This window comes from Lytechinus pictus, chromosome 15 (genome assembly GCF_037042905.1).
Source record: "Lytechinus pictus isolate F3 Inbred chromosome 15, Lp3.0, whole genome shotgun sequence".
Taxonomy (NCBI): domain Eukaryota; kingdom Metazoa; phylum Echinodermata; class Echinoidea; order Temnopleuroida; family Toxopneustidae; genus Lytechinus; species Lytechinus pictus.
Genome location: NC_087259.1, coordinates 12,872,102 through 12,886,756, shown reverse-complemented (window position 1 = coordinate 12,886,756; position 14,655 = coordinate 12,872,102). Strand labels below are relative to the sequence as shown.

Below are 14,655 nucleotides of genomic sequence, written 5' to 3'. Positions count from 1 at the left end.
AACTTACATAACATCAAATAACACATTCACAAACAAATACTCACTAACCCCCCCCCCCTCCTCCTCACCATCCATACAGACATCCCCCTACCTTTGCTGATCCGTTTAACCCCCTCCGTTATCCTTTGACATTTATCCAGACTAGAGTATTTATAGAAGATGAGCTTCCTACTGTCTCGCATCCTGATCAGACTTATCAACATCAATAGACATCATCATCTTCATGCTGCTAGATCAGGGCCCCGTCTTACAAAGAGTTACTGTTGATCCAATCATTCTCAACTGTATGGAAATCCATCCATACCATTATTTTTCTTACAGGAAATTCGAAATTCTCCTTAGTAAACAAAGAGAATCACACTGAATCTTCACGAGAACAATGAATGTATGGATATACATCATATCTAGAAAATATTTTGAACAAAACATGCAATTTAGATGTTGACATTGCTGGCCTTCCATAGTTGTGGTTGATCAGATCAGTCGTAACTCTTTGTAAGACAGGGCATAGAACAGCAAACTGTGGCAGATCTCCCAGTATTGTATGACCTTCTGAGGCATTTAAGGTTCAACAAAGTCAGAAATGCCCCTCACAAAAGATGTAGGGCGAAATAAGATTCTTCATGGCTGCCCATAAAATATATCAATAATGCCCAAAATGACAAGAACAGTGGAGTATCTCTTTACCGTGGAGGCATCTAGCAATCAATACTTGCAACATATCAATCAATGAACTAAACGTTATTTTATTTCACTGGAATCTGATTATGATACTGTAACATTGCTGGTTTATATATGTGTCCATCAATTGAAACTTTTAAAAGTCCTAATATCTCATTACACAACAAACTTTAAATAAAAATATTAAATTAAGCTTAGAGTGTTTACTTTCCTTTTGAGCTAAAAACTTTCAACTACATTTTTCACCCAACTGTCAGTAATCAAAAATTCGGCGAGCATTTGTTGTCCATTCCCCTCCCCCAAATAATGGTAATACCGCCTATTAAAAGTTAAAAGTTACTACCCCCTTCTCTGTCTCCCAACCCCCCCCCCTTCTCTCTCTCTCTACTTTCATTTATTAATCTTTGTAGTCTCTAGAGTCTCTCACAATATCCTTTCTTATAATTAGCAGGAAATCTCAGTTTCCCTGAATGCTTCGGTGATATAAGGGAGTTGACTTTATAGCAAAGTCAACTTGCATTTCTCAAAACACAAAGAAAACGTAAATATACATGCAGACTTGTATAGGAAGAATTTGCTAACAATCGAAAAATTAGAATAAGTGAATAGAGTAAAACATAAACTTGAAATCTCAAAAATTCTTCACAATTGCTCTCTTACAAGAACAAAATTTACAGGTTCATTTAAAACTGAAACACATGTCAGTTCCATTATTACTGCATTATCGTGCTAGAGTGAATCAGATATGTTTTCAGTAATATTCAGCTTAAAAGCAACCTACCGAAGTTTGCAATCTGTGTTAGACAATACTTAGAAACCAATTGTTCAATTTCCACTCCTTTCCCTGTTTTTCAGGAAAAGTTAAGATTGTTCTTAAGGAGGCTGTCAAATATAATTCAGCACCTGCCTTCTGATTTATGCCATACATCCAGCATTGTGTTATTGTTGGAATAACTTGTTTCTCTAGAAGTGTCCTGGTGTCACTTCCAATTTGGCGACCACAGAATGTTCTTTCCAATACATATCAAGCAACTATGGAAGTCAGGAAAAAGAGAACCATATTTGGAACAAGTTTTTGTGTGGTCATGACCAGAGACCTACATGTAGGTAATTGGGAAGGCCATTCGATGAAGTATGTAATTATTTCCAAAATTATGAATCACTTTTGAAAATGAATATTGCTGGTCTATATTTCAAGATAACAAGGGCAACAAATTCATTCTATGGCTTTTTTCCCCAATGCCATTTTTGTATTGTAGTAGCTCATGGTAAATAAGCATAGAAGAAAAGAAAACCCAAAGATATTATTTTTTGGGAAGAGTAACACAAAAATACTATTGTAACTTTGATAAACAAAAGGTACAAGTTTGTAATTTTTAATACACATTTGGAGATCTTAATATCTGAAAACTAATGTACATGTATGTACAGTCACTGTATAAATGAATTAGTGAACAAACAAAACAAACAAATGAACGAAAGAAAGAACGAACGAACGAATGGACAAATGAATGAATGAATGAATAAATGAATGAACAAATATACATCATAGATAGCTCATGACGAAACTATTGGAGCATGATGAATACATAAAACTTATGCGCAAAAAAGTTGATGTTGGGGAGAAAAGACAAAGTAAAGAACCTACTTAAATGTAACTTTTTTGGCATTATTTATTATGAAATAGCTTTAAATTCATATGAATTTCAATATTAATTCTTTTTTTTTTCAAGCAAACATATACCAAACTCTCCCATTCAACTATATAGGTGTGGTCACCTCATGTACCGAAAATACCCATGGCAACTAAGTTCCTTTATTGATAGAGATGTATCCAATAATGCATCTTAATAAGGAACCTGTGTTTCAACACAAAAAAAACGTGAGGAGATATTTTTATCCTATCCTGTCCTTGTGAGCAATCTTGGCAGCAGCTATTTATTTCCTAGCATGTAACCAGTTAAAAGTGATCAAACTTTCATATCATGTGATACTTATCTCGTCTGAATCTAAACATCTGGGGAACTATCTTGAAATGAAATCTTAAAGTGTCAGCGCTGAAACAATTTCCCTTCGATTTTTATCAGAGATGTGAGACATCTTCATATCAAAGAAGGGAATGATGTCTTGATCAGATCGATGTCATTTATAATCTATCGAGTTCTTCTTCCTTAAAAAATCATTATTGGTGATTGAATGATTTATCAAATGATGGATTATATAACAAGGGTCTTTATATTAAAGAAGGGGAAATATGTCTTGCTTTGGTTGATGCAATTTTACTGAGTTCTTCTATATATATTTCCCTTAAACATCTTCTTATCTGTGATTAATTGATGTATGAAAACAATATTATGGATGGATGTCTTGCATAAAAATTAATGCCACATTACAAAGTTTCTACTAATTTCCTTCATAAAACCATCCATTTATTGGTGATTGATTTATCTATCAAGAGTCTTTATATCAGAAAAAGAGACAGATATCTTGCTTTAGTTTATTTTTACCAGGTTCATCCAATTTCTTCTTCCTCAGACATCCCCTTATCTTGGATCAATTGAAGGAAAGAAAATATTACATAAGCGTCCTTATATAAAAGGGAAAGATGTCTTGCTTAGATTAGTATAATTTCGCTACATTCCTCCAAGTTTTCCTTCCTTAAACATTATCTGCTGATTGATTTCTATCACATTCAATTTTAACATGAATAAGAAAAGGTTAAGAATCACGCTCAGATTTATGTCATTAGTTAATGATTGCTGGCCTGTCATCACTCTTGAATTCCTTCTACATCAATTGATCAGCATTTGATAAATCTGAAGAAAATTGATGCCATAGATTTTCACTGATTTCGCAGCAGAACATATGTGCAAGGGTTAATAGAGGGTCATATGTTTCTTATTCTCTCCTTATAAAGTGTCAGTTTGAGATCTTCAAAGTAACATTTTCTGATTTCTCAATGCGGAGGCGTATGTGTGGAACAAAATGTGCATTTCAATTAGCATGAGGCAATAGTGGGTAAAGGCCCCATCACACTTGTTCGGAATCAAGCAGAATAGTCTGGAATAAAAAGAAATGAGAAATTCATGGGAGATTTTGAATTTACCCAACTGGAGTTCAAAGAAAGTATAGTGACCATGTGACCCATCTGCACACACTAGTTACATGAACACTTAGAGACAAAATGAGCAGCATTTTTTGTCAATTTGGAAAATTGTGCTTTGTTCTTGGATATTTGAGGGGCATTAAAGAAACTCTGAGCGGAATATGAGTGCATTCAAAATATTTGGTCTAATTCTTGTGACTGTCCCAAATGTTTTGGTCGTATTTCAAATTTTTTGAGGTTCATTCTAAGAGGAAAGAATGTTGAATATTCTGCTCGATTCAGAATAACTGTGATGGGGCTTTAGCCAGAACAAATGCCATTAATAATAAAAAAATGTGTTTTTAACTCTTCAATCTGAGCTCCTGAAATCACTGGTGTAAATCCTTGCGTCACACCAATTGTTCAGGGGGATTTACACCAGTGACTGAAATCCTTGCAACAGATTGGCTAAGAGTGAAATTTGTTCCATGAAATGCGCCCTAGGTCAAAAACTCACTATGCCTTAAGACTACAGCTCGACTGATCATTTAACACGTTCTACTTACCAGATCCACATCCGACTTGTTAAGCATGAAGACTTGCCCTGAGCTGGTGGCAGCGATCTGTTCATAGGCCTGGAAACCCGGGTGAGATTGATTCCCGCAATCTCCGGTCATGACGAAAACAACCTGCAACGAACAAGATAGGAGTATGTTGGACTTTTCCTGTATCAGAGGGATATTATGATTCATCAATTACACTCAAATTATATACATGGTCTATGTGGATATTAGGCCAGTTGGTCATGACTAAGAGTACACTTTTAGCTAATGATGCAAATCACAGAGGCTGATAATTGCATCGCAAATCAGAGACTTTGAACTCCTAGATCAAGCACAGCGAAATCAATACCAAACTATATACTTTTATCTTTATTGAAGTTTTAAATTACCAAAGAATGAAATTACAAATATAAAGGTCTACACTTTGACATCTAAAGATGAATAGGACCGACTTCCAAAATCGCCTTTCCTACTTTTTTACGATACGATTAAATTTGCGATCTAGACATTAATATAATTGTTCAACTAAAGTATAATTCATTTATAATTTTTGTTTTTACAATTTAGATTTAAAAGCGAGCCACAGATGATTATGAAATATTCAACATTTAATCTTTAATCTGAAAATGTATTAACTAACGCTGCATCAATTTTATAGATATCAGAAATTGATCTATTCCAAAACACAGGCAATGACAGGGATGGAATTTAATGTTCCGCGACATGAAGCTGATATGAAGGATATCAAACACTGCCAATCTGTCGAGATGTAATCATGATGTGAAGATTCCTGTAATGAAGAATGAATCATCCACATTAGAACAAATTATGGAACCTGATACGATCGTTCAACATCTTGGAAGAAGCAATTTCCTATTCACCTTTTCACTCTCTGAGATTTTACTCTTTCCAGATTGAAATGAATGAAATATCCTCAGACTAGTCTATTGGATAATTTACGACAAAAAAATAACCAGAGCCATTTCGATTTGCATCTTAGAATGTCACTTTCATGACTCATTTTTTACTTCAAAGCATAAAATCATTCTAGAATTCATGATTTCTTCGGTATTTACAGGGTGAAACATATTTTTGAATGATGTGCATGTACCTTATAATCAATGGTAAATTTTGACCAACACGATAACAAACTGAGTGGGGCTGTTTGACAGTGGCCTTGATGGTGCTATATGATCTGAGAATTAGACTATTAATGATATTACACCCAAGTAGCTATAGACCATGTATGAACCGCAAACAGAGCCGCTCTTGAGTATACATATATCTTAGTAGGGGGCGGGGGAGGGGGAGGGGGGGGTGGTAGTTCAAGTATGATTAGATTCCTCATTTCATAAAACTTGTCACAATAACAAATTTGCCAAAAAACAGTTTACAGCTCCCTAAATCATTGAATTAGATTAGCTGAAAGTAAACTTGTTATATGAATTATACATTTGTTATAGTAACAGGTCTTTATGAAACGAGACACAGATCGTGGAGGTAAAATTATTATGAGCAGATACAATCGTACCCGGTACGTGATTTAAGATGGTGCTTCGGCTTGAGTGTAAGATACAACCAATCACATAAAAGGAGGAGGAAGGTGAAGTACAGAAAGTAGGTAAGATACCGGGGCTGGTATATCTGCGGCAGTTTATTTTCGCCCATTCCTATAATAGCAGACAGCTTCTAACGGATTGGGCTCCTTGCCCCTCACCCATATTAACAGATTTGCTGCTAATCAGGGGAGATCGCCGCTGTCTTCTGGAAGAGTTTTACACAGTCCCACAACAAAATGATATCGATACACATCAAGAGTATTTTTATAACGGTCCTGCAAGCAAGAACGAGCTATTGTTTAAGAATAAGACAGGTATCAATCAAATCATATCATTTATTTTCACAATGATACAAACATATTATTCAAAAGTTATACATAATACAAGAACAAAAATGGCAGGAGTCGGATCTAAACAGAATACAAACAATATGAAGAGCTAAACAGAAGAAATAACCTTTAAGCTCTCGTAACAAACATAAGTAATCAGTAAACTTAAATAATTAACAAACATATATATGCACGAATGACGAGGAAGCAAAGTGGTATTACTTAGAACTTGAGGTCAAGCTTCTTGAAATCAAAAATAAATATGTAAATGTGAGATGAGTCATGAAGCAAAATTTGTCCTAAACCCCTGTTCAATATTACATGTAATAACATTTATTATTATTGTCTGTACTATCTTACAATTTTTTCCTCATATTGGCAATAATTATAGTCAACATTGACTATCTATTTTACTTATTCTCAGAATAAACAAAGATTAAGTGTTGTTTGAGTAGATTCTTGTATTCATTTTATCATCAGTATCTGAATCTCAAACATTGCATTTTAATTCAAATGAATTACTTTTTTATGATAAAGTATAGCATAACAGTCAGTCCATCAACTCTAGAATCTATTGTTCTCTGGTTTTAACATGTAATAGTGATTCAAAGAATTATGACTGGTAGTGTACCAATATTGGCATACATTTTGGCATACATTTTTCCAAAGTAACATGCCAAAAGCACTTTACAATATAGAATAACAAAGAAAAGTTCTGCAGCCTGTTTCAAAAGACTATTCATTTAATAACAATTTTGAAATAACAGTTTTAAAGCTACTGGAATCATTCAATTTGATTGTCTGATCGTAAGACTGTGCATATGTTACTATAATATAGGGTAATATAGGAGCGCCTTGAGCACCTAACAAGGTGGATATGTGCGCAATATAAATACCATATATTATTATTATTATTATAACAAGTCATTAAACATGATACCCTCATCTATAAAGTGATTACAAGATTGAAAGAGGATATAAGAGAACATAAAAAGGATTTCATTTTCTGTTTTTGTTTTTGATTAATTCAATCAAACTGAATTACATGGAAAGATGTTGCTTGGCCTAGGGAGTTTCCATTGGTAATTGTGACCCCAATACAGCTATTTCTTGACAGCCTGTGTAAGACCAGGAGCATCCCTTACAGATCCTCTTCTCTCCTTCCTGACAGGAAAGACGGTGTATCTCTTCTCAACTTCTGTTGATGTTACATCGGCATGGCGATGAGATGAGCATCTGTCACGACTGGAGAAGTATCAAAGGCTCTATGCAAGCAGTTATCTTCTCCAAATAATACGCTCTGACTTGTCGCTGCTCCCGGTATGGCGTTCCTATCATCACTGACAAGAACAAACAAACACTTTCCACATCCTTCTTCATCCACATAAGATGCATCGTGGCCCCTGAATTGGAGTTCTCATTACTTTATGGCTGTATCAAAGCCATATTCTTCATTTTTCAAAGGCTTTGTATTCAAACCAATGCACATTCATTATTTACATATATTCATTTTCATCTCAATAATCTTATAGATTACTTCACTCCATACCATACATTAGGCCTACCACTGTAACTTGTGTTCAAATCATTTTGGCAAACAATTGAATAAATCTCTACCCTGGGGATATAAATGAAATGTTCATAAGGGTCAAAATGCAACATGTTCATAATTTTATCTATATTTCCCAGGATGAAGCCAACAATATAAAATACAGGCCTAGTAAGGGCATAATACAGTCTCGATATTTTATTTAAATATATTTCTTTAAATTATTCATGCTTTTCCTAAAAAGTTGATGTACAAAAGAACTTGTATTGTAAGAGAAAGATGTAACGCTAATCAGCAATCACTAATCGTGCCCATCAATTAGAATGAATCATTACCCAAGACACTTTCCACCTGTAATTGGCTTACATAGGCCATATTTACTAACGTTTATTGACAATGCATGAAATACAGTTTGAGGGGTCAGTTAGAGTTGAAAGAGAAGGATTGCCTTGAGAAGGGACAGGTTATGACGATAGGAGGAAGAAAGGAAGGATGGGAGGGAAGGCAGGGGAGGAGTGATCCATCTCAGACGAAAAAAAAAACAGCGATACTCAATGGGCATGATGGGACTGAAACAATTCAGAAGAGCTTTTCATAAGGCTACATGTAGTTTATGCATAACTGGAACATGTTCTTTGGTAATATAAAGTTAGCTTTGTATGCTTGGAAATTTGGAATCCACTGAGCCATCGCCAGTTTGTGCCAGTTGGTGCCAGTTCCCACCAATGCAAAGCGGCTGTGGCACCTAGTGTCGCCAAAAAGGTGCCTAGAGGTGTAAAGCATTGTGGCATATAACAGCGCAAAAAATTTCAACATTAAAATAATTTAATTTGGCACCGCTACACACCACCACATGCCAGTTGGGAGGCAGTTTGAGCCACTGCACGCCATAAAGCACCTTTGTGGCGACACTAGGCGCCACATCCATTTTGCATTGGCGCAAACTGGCGATGGCCCAGTGGACTCCTCGCTATACGGATTTATCACGTACCACAAGAATGCAATGAAAATGCATCTACAGAAGATGTAAACTAATGTATGATAGAAAATTACAAATAAATGCTGGCTAGTTTAGGCAAGAGATTAAGAGTATATAGGCCGAATTATGTTCTAAAAAAGTTCTGAAACTTTGTAATGTCTGTATTAGAAATCAAGCAGCAGTCCAAAAAAGGAAACCATACAGAAAGAGAAAGTGGGAGGTAAAGAGACATCTAGGGCTGCGTTTATCCGACCTCAAGCCAGAATCGTGATTTGAATCATGATTGGAATCATGATTCAAATCACAAACATGAATCACAATTACTACAGAATCAGGGTTTAGACGACCTTCGTTCCAACGCTGTTTCTCCTCGGATTCGGACCGATCCAGTGCGCATCACAGTGCGCAGTTTGACCCAGGAAGTATAGGTCAACGTTGGACACTTAATTGGAGGTCGGCGACGTACATGTGATGTGACAACGTGGGGCGCGCGCCTTGGCAAGAACCGGAAATAGCTCGACACAATGACGTCATATAATCATGATTCAAATCACGATATCGTTTATCCGAACATTTTCGTACGTGATTCTGCAGAAACGTCTTTCCAAACGCCCTTTTTTTCGTAGTTCATGTTTGTGATTCTAATCATGATTATATTCAATTTCGACTAAACGCAATCGTGATTCTGCAGAATCGTGATTTGAATCATGATTGGAATCATGATTATAGGGTAAAAAAGTGGCGGATAAACGCACCCTAGATAAACCGAGAAAGACAGGAGGGGGAGGAGAGTCAGAGGGACAGACAAGGAGAATAGAAATAAAAGAGACAGAAAAACTACTTTATGCAGGTGAATGAGAATTTACGAATAAGCGGCTTTGCGGCATGAACAAAGCATTTTCTGCTCATAATTGTACTCATAATTCCAAGTATATTATGCTTATCTAAATGAAAACCAGACGATGTATTTCTTCCTTTCATGAGCGATTTCCTCTGGAATGAATCTATTTTGATAACCTTCGCGATTTGTTGTACTTGATCAGTCTAGTCCCCTTTAAACAGTACCCACTGTGCTAATGACCTCCCCTGCTGCTAACCTGAGCAAGGTCAGAGGTCAAAGGTCAGCTCAGGACAGGCCCCTTGGGCCACGGTCAATTAACCGAATATAAAAGAAAACTAAATATAACCAAATTCAATTGACAAAAAAGTGGGATGGTTGGATTGCTGTGGTGACCTTAAGTCCTAATTTTTCGTTGATAGATTCAGCTTTAGAACAAATGATAAGGGAAGGTATATCTGCTAGACTGATCAGCGTTTTATCAAGGTGAACTTCGGGATATTTCACAGATGAGGTGATGACATTTATCATCATTCAACAACAAAACTAATGTCAAAATATTGAAGTCAATATGGATAAACAAAGGTCTTTTGAATAAAATTCAATAGAACTGGAAGAGTGAAAAATACCATAACAAGAATTAGGGAGTAAAAAATAGTAAATAATATTATAATGTAATGTAATAGTAATAATTTTTGTTGAAAGAAATAAGAAGAGTCTAATAATAATTCATCATAATTAATTAACATTTTAATTCTTTTTAATTCCCCCTAAATCTATTTTTCAATGTGCAACAAGTACCGTTGTTTTGTTTTTTTAAACTTCTCTAAATTTTTTATTTAATTTTCATTTCTGGTCTTCTCCTTTGGAGAATAATAAAGAAGCCATGCTTTCCCTGTGAATAATGAAACCATTTATGTAATAGTTCATATTTACATTATAAATATAACACCTTTTCTGTGAAATATAAAGCACTTTGATACATAGGTTAGTGGGCCTACCCATTGAGTACATAATAATGCAGACTCGCATTATTGCCCAGGAAAAAAAAAATTACAAACTGATAATCGTAATATATATGTAACAAAATACAAGTGTACAGTGAATAATAAAGTTTAGTTTTCTAAGTAAAAAGCAGACCCCTATATGCAACATTAGCATTTTGCATTCTGATTTCCTCTCACCTATCAGGACTGTTGGCAATCAGTAATGTGTCACCCTTGCACAATCAAGGAGAACTCCTTGGTATATCTCAGAATGATAATAACTGCTATCTTCACAAGCCTTCTTGATCTAGTTTTACCATGGCTAACCCTGACTCCTTGATATTGTATAGTGAGATAATGAATACAGCACTGGTTTCTAAAGGTCCCATGATAACAAGTTCACTTTGAGCAATATAAACCTACACTATGCCTAAGGTGTATCTAACATTTTCAAAATTTTCAAAAAGTTCTCAAGAGGCCAAATGTGACAAAAAATGAAATGATTTAAAATACTTCAATATTACATGTAGACTAACACATATCTACTGTCGACAAAATGTTATAATTTTTAATGGTCTCACTAAATATCATGGTTATTTTACTATACACCTACATGATATCAAAATATGATGAAAAAAAAATCAATTATGAAGCAGTTTCTCAAATGCATTCATTTTTTTAAATCTGGGTAACGTGTACAGTAGGTGTACAGTGGGTCTACATGAAGTCAAAGATACACTTTAGAACAGCACTTGTTGTATTGGAAACAGGTGTATTGTATAGGCCAGGTAAAAATATGAGACATCAATACTTCTGCCCCCCCCCCCCCCTGCTCCTCCACACCCTCACAGAAGGAAGTACCTAGGGCTTAAATAATTATCGTAATTAAGCCCATTGCTCTCTTCCAGGAGGGGGAGGACCACGACATCGCTTATTTCTGTAAAGTGTCTTTAGTCATCTATTCTGTTGTTTTAACTGCTCCTTAATTTTAATTTAGAAAGTACGATTAGAAATTTTTGAAATGCAGATTACTCTGCAATGTAGAATGTATTAAAAAATAATGTGGTCAATACTGAGTAATCAAATTTCAGTAATGTTACCTAGATTCTTGATTCTATTCAAGAAAATACTTTTTTTTTAAAGATCGAAACAATAATTAAACTACACATCAAAAGGGGAGAATTTTTCACCTTGTAGATTTATCTGATTCTCTCACCTCACATATATAATTTCGCAATATTAAACAGAAACAAAACAGTCCCACAATAGCATGCTATACTAACAGGCCAAACCCTGCAAAAAAGGCAAAACAAGCGACTACTTTACCCCCACCTTAAACTAATGTTAATTAAGGATCTTCTTTGTCTCGTACCTAAGACCTAAAGATATCACCCTTCCTTCCTAGATACTCTGTATTCTATTTCAGTAGGAAATGGATGAAAGATGACTAGATGCTACTTTTCACACCTAACAATCAGATAGGCTCGGGCAGATTACTCCTGCCTTTTGCTAATTTCCTGTCAAAGTCAGCCAGACTTGCCAAGGTCTTTGCAGCTGTAACAGTACTACTAACTAGTATAGTGGGAGTTGATAATACTAGTACCATGGACCTACAACAAATAGGTTTCATGATAATACTATGAACAGAGTTATCAGTCTACCAAATTTCAAAGTGGACTGTTTTATTGCTATTTATGCCAGCCTCATAATTCAATCAAGGAGGGCCTAATTGTTATCTCAAACCTACAAAGTAGTAGTACAAATAAAATGCCTATGACTATACATACTTCATTACCAGATTGAAAAGACACTGTGCTGCCAAAACTGAATCTCAAATAATTGATATTTTATTATGGAAATCCAATTTTATAAATATCACAACCTGATTAAAATGGACAAAGCTCATTGCAAAAAGAAAGGATTAGGCCTATAGCACAAAGATTATAAAGATCTCTCATAATCAATTAATTTTACACTAGTTACTAATTGGACCATATCCAAAGTGTTTTATGATTTTCGTTTGGCCCTTACAATATTTCATAAAGAGACTTACTTTCTGATTGTCTATATTAAATTATATTTTGTTTATGAACAAACATGTTTTTACTCTGTATGTACATAGTATATGTTTACAGCGAATTAACTTAATCTTGATCTACCGGTAATCTTGAATTACTCATAGCAATCATCTACTATGCTTGATCATACATGTACAAAAATTATTCTTTTAAAAAGTACTTTATTAAGTAAATAAAGCAATGTAGAAAGACAACAGGACATAGCAATATTAAGTGCTATGAAACAAAGGTTAAACAGCTTCTTAAGTACTACTCTTTGAACAACATCTTAATTTTTAAGATCACTCTTCTTACTTCACCTAATGCTTTCATAAAAATTTAGTATGTACTCCGTGCAGTGTGAACACACTATCAGCAAAGGCAAGTTCATCCAAGGAAGTTATGTTTAGAAGGATGACTGCTGGCTGTTGACTGATGTTTCACAGCACGCATCTATGTATATTCATTTACACGTTCCTTCACACATTCCTTCTCATGTTCTGACATTCCCTGAACTGAAATGTGATCTGCCCCATCTCTAGAGAAAACATCTCTATTTATTGAGGTTCAGTTGTTATCCCTAGATCCTACTAGGTTTCTGTCATCAATGAATACACATAATCAGTCTTCAAGTACATGTAAACATGGGAAGCAACTTCACCAGGCAGCTGACTTGTTCAATTTCTTCATGACAAGCCAGGAAAATGATCTTGAGACACAATGCTAATCTATCAGTCTGAACATCTTACCTTACAGTGTATTATATCAAAGTTCCTGTCACACAGGTAACCTGTCAAGTTAAAACATTGATGACTTCTTCAAGAGCTATCACTTTGGCATTGCAATTAAGAGATATATTTTGACAATACTTTGAATATTATTATTTACACAATGTTTTCAAGAATATTCTGTAAATAAGATAACTGCATAGTTAAATCTTCTGCAATATCAGATACATCAAGTACATCTCTGGCCTGGAGACCATTGGTCATCCTAAAGCTAAAGTTTAGCAATTGATCATGAAACTGAAAAAAAATCATAGAAATAATCCCCATGATAAATTCTTAACCTTCATGTTACAGGGTCCATTTGGTGACCCAGTGGTACACTGGTTTTCACTAGACAATACAGGCCCTATGCATGTGACACCCTCCACCTGAGGATATAGGAGCTACATATCATCAATGCATACAAGGCAATGGCGTTAGTCTCTAAGATGGCGGCATGATGGCGTCAATGCACAAGGTCTATTGTAGAGAAATACAGCATCTTTCTAATGCCACTCTCTTCAAGACTGCCTGGGTTTCCAGGTCAAACATGTTCAATTTTACTGCAAGTTTCCATTTTCCAACAGAACAACAATAGGCCTATACAGTAGATCTTTGAGACAAAATGATCTCTGCGACTTTGCTTGAACTTGATTCTGATGTTGCAGTATCCATTTATTCTGAGATATGTCCAAAACTTCCTGGAGACCAAAGATATTATGAAGATGGCAAGGTGACGTTGTAGCGACAATAAAAGACTATGGGACATTGGCCAATATAGCATTTCACAACTCACCACAACTACTGCAGCTGACCATTCGCAGCGCCACCCCATCAATTACCATCAATAATCTTTTTCTTACCTGGCTTTCTTTTTCCTGGATAAGCTTGAGGACCTCGTTGGTGAGTTCATAGTCGTTTGATCTGGCATCAGTGAAGACATAGATGAAGGATCCGGGTTCACTGATGTTGAGGGCATGGTAGATGGCCGTGATACTCTTCTCTGGACAATCACCACCTCCCTGGACGTACAAATCCTTGAGTTTCTTTTGGAAATAATCTGGGTCTTCTGTGATTGTGATCTCTTGGATTTCTGAAAAACATCATAGAAGAATAAAATTCAAATTTAAAATCAATCTGAAAGAGATTAACAGATGATGAAAACAGTAGATATGTGTAGTCATCAAACGCCATTTCTGGACAATGTTACCTTCCTGAACAAAGAAGATCCTTCAGTGTATATTAGAGCTCACCAGGTCCTG

General features: G+C 35.3%; 1 protein-coding gene across 2 annotated transcripts in view; it reads right to left on the bottom strand.

Annotated features, from left to right (window-relative positions):
• The window catches only part of LOC129277301 (hemicentin-1-like), a 90,102-nt gene extending 75,764 nt beyond the window's left edge, over window positions 1-14,338 (bottom strand). For both annotated transcript variants that reach the window (XM_064110780.1, XM_064110781.1), the window contains exons 1-2: window positions 14,257-14,338; window positions 4,333-4,455 (exon numbers count right to left, since the gene is read on the bottom strand). In XM_064110780.1, the coding sequence (XP_063966850.1) occupies window positions 4,333-4,443 (111 nt within the window). In that variant the 5' untranslated portion in view covers window positions 4,444-4,455; window positions 14,257-14,338. The remainder of the gene's footprint in view (window positions 1-4,332; window positions 4,456-14,256) is intronic.
• Between the last annotated feature and the right edge of the window lie 317 nt (window positions 14,339-14,655).